The 7,047-nt window shown below is 36.7% G+C and overlaps 1 protein-coding gene across 1 annotated transcript; it reads left to right on the top strand.

The window, feature by feature from the left end:
• The first annotated feature begins 2,082 nt into the window (after positions 1 to 2,082).
• Positions 2,083 to 7,016, top strand: LOC127650046 (CKLF-like MARVEL transmembrane domain-containing protein 7). The gene is made up of 5 exons (XM_052135178.1): positions 2,083 to 2,305; positions 4,924 to 5,097; positions 5,373 to 5,471; positions 5,619 to 5,700; positions 6,721 to 7,016. Exons 1-5 carry the CDS (start codon positions 2,234 to 2,236, stop codon positions 6,759 to 6,761), a joined length of 468 nt encoding a protein of 155 aa, XP_051991138.1. The 5' UTR covers positions 2,083 to 2,233; the 3' UTR covers positions 6,762 to 7,016.
• Positions 7,017 to 7,047: the final 31 nt, after the last annotated feature.

Below are 7,047 nucleotides of genomic sequence, written 5' to 3'. Positions count from 1 at the left end.
AAACCAGTTTGAGATGACTTTTGCTTTGTGACATGGAGCATTAATTATTATGCTGAAAGTAGCCATTAGAAGATAGGTAAATCGTGGCATTCAAGCGATGATTGATTGGTATTAACAGGCCCAAATTGGGCCAAGAAATCATTCCCCACACCATTACACCAAGTTCACCAGCCTAGTCTTTTGACACAAGGCAGGTTGTGTCCATGGATTCATGCTGTTGACATCCTACCATCTGTGTGCCTCAGCAGAAATTGAGATTAATCAGACCAGGCTTTTTCCAGTCCTCAAGTGTCCAGTTTTGATAAGCCAGTGCCCACTGCAGCCTCAGCTTTCTGTTCTTGGCAGACAGAAGTGGAGCCTGACATGGTCTTCTGCTGTTGTAGCCCATCCACCTCAAGGTTCGACATGCCGTGCATTCTGAAATGCTATTCTACTCAATACAATTGTACAGAAGGATTATCCGAGTTACCGTAGCCTTTCTGTCAGCTTGAACCAGTTTGGCCATTCTCTGTTGACCTCTCTCATCAACAAGGCTTTTCTGTTTGTGAACTGCTGCTCACTAGGGCTACAATGGTACACAAAATTCACGGTTTGGTAGGTACCTTGGATTTGGGGTCACAGTTCAGTACAGTTTCGGTACAGCAGGGAAAACAAAGAATATTTATTTTGATAACACAGTGGCTGATGGGCAACAATTCTTATTGTTAAGGCTCATTTATACACAACTGCAATGTTTCTATCAATGAAATTACAATACAAATGTAAGAGCCTCTTATGCACATTGTACAAAAACAGAAATAATAATAAAAGTAAATAAAGTGCAATTATAATAATTGTAACATAATTAAGATATTAGCGGTGCAGATTTCTGTGTCTTTTGCATTTCATCTCACCACTTGTACATATCACTAAATTCATAAAATTTTTAAGGAAAATTAGAATATCCACATTATCAGAGGAGAGGGCAGATCTGCTAGCATTGACAATGTCCCCTGCTGGACAATTACAGAGCGTGCTTGTTTATATAGAGCGGGAACCATCATCTCACATGTATATATATACTTTTAGCAGGGACATTATGTTATTTACAGTGCACATTATGGTTACTGCAGGGATGCTTGTGCATCAGACGCTGGAAATGACTGAAATGGAAAATATGATTGGTTAGCAAATATCAAATCATGTCTGAAATTAACGTTTTGATTGTTGTATCAGCTTAGTCGGACTGTCTGCCTTGCATGTTAGAGAGAATCTCTGTAGCCTACACTTCTTAAAATAAAATAAACAAAATAAAAAAGACAAGTCACTCAACGGTGCTGCGACATCGCGTTAGTAGATTGAAAAATTCCAGGGTCAAAAGACTACTCGTTGTTCTGGCGGCCATACTTATCACCTATGCCTTTGCATGCGCAAAATCCTACGAAAGGCCTACGTATGCCCCAGACTACACTACTGACTTTAACTTACTTCTTTAACTTACTTCTTTTTAGTAATGTGTTCCAGTTGTAATTCATGCTCTCAGGCTTCTTCTAGTCCTGCAGTGAGAAAACTGAGCAATCAGCAAAATAGACCTTTTTCGAAGACTGTGATGACGCGCTTCCACCTTAATTAGCAGCATAGGCTATATTTCGCAAACTTTTTTACATGATTTTTTTATTATTATTATTTATTTATTTTTATATTGAGGGTACATTTATAACACCATGCTTATTGTTATTGCCATGAATGACCTCAGCTGGGAGGGGATTTCTATGACAACTGCTGAGAGAGTGACAGTCAAATATGTCATCTCCCATCTGACTCCCGTCTTAATCCACCGCTCTCTTTAGTTATTTATTTCTGGAAAGTCGTTCAAATGTAATAGTGGACTTATTATTTTGCTCTCGGTGCAAATTAGTAAGTGAAAATAATATTTGCTGTGATCTCCCATTCACTGCTATCGAAGTTTACCCTGCAAACTTCTACTTCCGCTTCCAAAACGCAGTGTGATAAAGGTATATTGAGCAACTCTGGTTGAACGTTTCAGATCCCGTTTACCATGCGTAATTTAAACTGAAACCGCGCCTTCCGTTGCACCCCATATACAAGACTACAACGCTTTTAATGACGCAACATTAGCAGATAGCTTCAGCTTCGTTGATTATTATGAGAGCGTGCGTTCTAGTGTAGTCGCGTCTTTTGCAGTGCATATATAGTGTCACGGCGATACTAGCCTACTTCGACAGATGAGATAATGATGATGGGGACTTTTATTAGACTTGACTACTTACGATCAAAACAAGGAATACTTAAGATTGCTCAGCACGTAAGTAATTTATTCAATCAACAGATATAAGTAGTATTCATTTACAATAGCATTCGGTAGGCTATTTTACTTCCATAAACACGTTACTCATTTTTGTTACGACCTCGCTTAATTCAAATGTCATATTAGGGGCCGTTCACACCGAAAATATTCTTGTTTCTGTGCGCGCTGTCTTCTTATTGATTCCTGTGTAAACATATGGTCGTTCCGCTGTTTTTAGCGCCGCATTTTTAGACGCCGTGTCAGTTTAAAGAACTTCAAATGTTTAAAACTCGCCCCGAGACACTTGCGTTTGTTCTATTTGTGGCGCTGTGGCGAACTTTTCTGATCGTAAATACGGGTTCGGTGTGAACGGCCCCTCAGTAGTAGTGCGGTGATGTTCGTTTTATATTTGACATTCGCGACGGTACCCATTAAACATTTTCACGCCAAACCAACTTGGAAATGCATGAATAGGGTTCTTTGCCTAGCACAAAGCTGATAAAAAAAAAAAAAATATATATATATATATATATATATATATATATATATATATATATATATTTTTTTCATATACATTTTCTATGAATCAATTTAACCATTTGACATTATGACATCACAACATATATGAAATGTTGTTAAAAATATCCCTTACATGACACAAGGCTCTGTTTGTGGAATTTACATTCTATATGCTTTCATATACAGTAGTGTAAATGTTGGTACATTTCTAATTCCATTAAACTCAATGACCGTTTGACCTAGAGACATGAAACCAACTGCAAAACAATCCAAATATTGTATTTACTGGAGAATCAGTCCAATTGCAGCAACCATAGGTTATTTGTCTAGCTCAAGACCGGAATGGTGATGGCTCATATCTCATTCATTATGCGACTTTGAACCAGCAACCTTATGGATACCAGTCCTGAGCTTTAAACACTCACATTAACACCCTTAGATTAACCAGTCAATGACTACTGCTCCTCTCCCCTAGCTTCGTGGAAGTTCTTGTGGTCCACAAACAGCACAAAATTCCTCTTTCTTACAAGAAAACATTACAAATGTACTATTCTGGGGGGCATATTTCATTGCTGTTGTGTGAATTTGTTTTATACATTTTATGATTGAGGATGGGGTTGATGCAAAAGGCCTCAGGAATATGTGGAAATTGAGCAATTGATTGTTTGGCCATCTGAAGGATTTAAAAAGTCTTGGGTAGAATAGAATAAAAGCATACAGAATATAGTGTTTACACCATTTCCCAACAGGTTTCTTAAACCGTCCCCATCTGCAATTTTCATACAAATACAAGTAGTCCCACTCAAAACTGACAGCACAGTTTGAGCCAGATGTTGATATGTCAGGCTACTGATACTAAACAGAAAAAAAATGTAATGGTGAAAAAGAGCTGCAGTGTAAAAGGGGCATTTACATGGAAGTCTTCAAGGAGTGTTGGGAGAAAATTCACATGTTTTATCTTTCTTGGTATTACCTCAATCACAAAGACCCCACAGCTGGTGAATTCCTATTGGATTGTGTGCTGGATTGTCCCTGGCTTCCATTTTACTGTAGAGTCGCATTCTGATGTAATCTCTGCAAAATTGTGTTCAATGCAAACTTCACGTTTTACTGGTATTTTTTTGCAGATTGTTTTAAGTCCTCAAGGTCCTCAGAAACTGCAGGGTCCACCATGAAAATTTGTCCAGACAGAGCATGGAGATACTGGCCAAATATATATATATATATATATATATATATATATATATATATATATATATAAATGTGTTTACCACAAGGAGTGGTGTTGGCATAGTGGGCTAAAGCACATAACTGGTAATCAGAAGGTCGCTGGCTCGACCCCCACAGCCACCACAATTGTGTCCTTGAGCAAGACACTTAATCCAGGTTGCTCCGGGGAGATTGTCCCTCTAATAAGTGCACTGTAAGTCGCTTTGGATAAAAACGTCTGCCAAATGCATAAATGTAAATGTAGTTCATACATGAATATATAGATATGTATATGCATGTATTATTATATATGTATGTGGCACCTATTATGCCCAATTTCACAAAATGTAATTTAAATCTTTGGTGTCCCCAGAATTTTTCTGTGAAGTTTCAGCTCAAAATACCCTACAGATAATTTATTATACCATGTTGAAAATGACAGTTGAACCGGAGTCAGACACCGATGAGGGAGTGATCCAGGAAGTTTCCGAATGGTTATTTGATCAATGTATTTATTTGTTGTAGAGTTTTTTCAGCTATGCGCTATAACGAAACTACACACACAAACAAACATGTCCGTCAACAGTCGTGAGCAGTGCTTATGATTAATGGGGATTAAGAAAATAGGACTGTGTGGATTTTTATTATTATAGGGTGGTTGTGTACACACACTGCCAACACACATTTATGTTCAAACACCATGTAAACGTGAATTTTGCACAATAGGTCCCCTTTAAAATGTGTATATTCCTATTGTCAATATTCAAATCTAACACAGTTTGCAGTACCCACTACAGTTGGTTTCATGTCTCTAGGTCAAACGGTCATTCGAGTTTAATGGAATTCGAATTTTACCAACATTTACACTACTGTATATGAAAGCATAAAAGCATCTTATTTGTGTACAGGTGATTCTCCTCGCAGCGTTCGCATGTGTTCGCTCCACGTTTTACAACAACTTGGATTCCTACAGGTTCTATGAAGTGGTCACACTGGGTTACGCTGTTGCAATCTTCATTTTCTTAGTCCTGACTGTCTTTGGGGTTCCGAAAAGGGTGCTATTTGTGAACTGGGCTGTTACTGTGAGTACTTTTCATTTACTAATACTCAAATAACTATGTCTGCCATACAGGGCATACATCTCCCGATGGCTAGTGCGCCCCTGATCGGCCCCAAAGTGCGTCGGCCCACCGGGAAAATGCCCGGTATGCCAGACTACCAGTCCAGCCCTGCTGCCATATATATATATTAGATTATTTATACTATATTACAATAGTGCAGTAGTATATATGATTTAAAAAATAATTAATATATAGCTGTGTTATGTTGAACACTCACACTCTATCTGTTCTAATAGGAGTTTATGCTCGATACACTGGGATTCATCTTTGTCTCCACTGGTTCCATTGTGGCTGCTGTAAAATCTTGTGAAGTCGCATTGCTGGTTACTGCCTCAGTAAGGCCTTCATTATGTATTGACAGAACCAGTGCTGAATAGTTTGCTTGTGAGGTGGAATATGCTATAGAGTACAGTACATTCATTTTCAAAGCACTCACAACCAACATTCTTTAACACCGATACCAATGTATGTTTGTATTTCAGGTGTTTGGTTTTCTGGCCTCATATCTTTTAGTTTGTAGTGTAATGTTGTCATTTGTTGCCTCTCGCCACACACAAACTGCGGGTAAGTTTAAGGTTTGAGTGTGCTTTCTATGTGTATTTGGCATTTTGCATTTATTTACAACTTGGTAACACTTCATAATTACTACATGTTTTAACATATTTATAAACTTTAGTTTATAGGTAATTACTAATTTATAAATTGTAGTTCCTACATTACTAATACATAACAGAGTATATACAAATAGTATGTAATGGATTTATATTTTCTGCTGCAAATGGTTTATTATTGTTTACTTCATAGGAGTTTCATAATTGGTTTTCATCTTTAGTAAACCATTTTTAAACCATACCTTACTAATGTATTTTATTTGAGGCAAACCAGTGGTAAATCAATGTTTGTGTGCATATTGAAAAAGAAGACTGGTACACTGCTACATATGCTCCCATATAATTAAGTAGATTAGACAAACAATGTTTTGACCACTAAGGTCTTTGTCAGGCAATGAGAACATCAAGTGTTGAAGGATTATATATGAACAATAAATATTCACACCTGACAATGGTGGAGACCAAACAATATTTTTCAAGCAGATATAGATAGAAAAAGATTCAAAAAAAGATTAAAAAAGAAAAGATTTCAGAAAAATGATGGAGCCCTTTTGGAGAGAGGGTGTTAAGTGTATACTGTATATGTAAAGCTGCTCTCTCTGTAAGAAGTGTTTGTTAATATCACCTCTCATAGGTATCTTAAGATATTAACGAATTCCTCTTACAGAGAGAGGCACTTTACATATACACTTAACACCCTCTCTACAAAAGGGCTCAATCATTTTTCTGAAATGTATAACATACTAGTTGTATGTAGCCTATTATTGAATTAATAATGTAGGAAAAAGTATTTATCAAATAACTACATATTAATGCTTTACAAATACTTTATACTGTGTAGTAAATTGTTTCCTAAAACCGTTTACTAATAGTGAACTTTGCAAAGTGTACGTGCAGTCCATCGTATGATTCTCAATCAATTTAAACATCATGAACAATTTGATTATGTGAAATAATGTTATTTATTTTCCAGGTCCACCGATACAAAACCACTGTCTGGAAGATGGTTCATAAGATTAAGAATTATTCTGAAATATCACACGACTTCACACTGATGTGGAAATAAAGGGCAACTATAGTTGAAGTCAGAAGTTTCCATACACCTGTACATGGTTGCTTTAGTTACAGTGGCTGTAAAAATATATTGTTCATTGTTATTTCATGATACCGAATACATTCACTAATGTACGAAGGGAACCATATTGTTAAGTGTTACCCAAATTTATCTGGAATATATATGGTATACTGTGAATTTTTAAACATTAAAGTCTCAGCACTGTTTTGTTATAATTTCTCATGT

Source organism: Xyrauchen texanus, chromosome 10 (genome assembly GCF_025860055.1).
Source record: "Xyrauchen texanus isolate HMW12.3.18 chromosome 10, RBS_HiC_50CHRs, whole genome shotgun sequence".
In the NCBI taxonomy this organism is placed as follows: domain Eukaryota; kingdom Metazoa; phylum Chordata; class Actinopteri; order Cypriniformes; family Catostomidae; genus Xyrauchen; species Xyrauchen texanus.
This window is presented reverse-complemented; position numbering and strand designations above follow the sequence as displayed.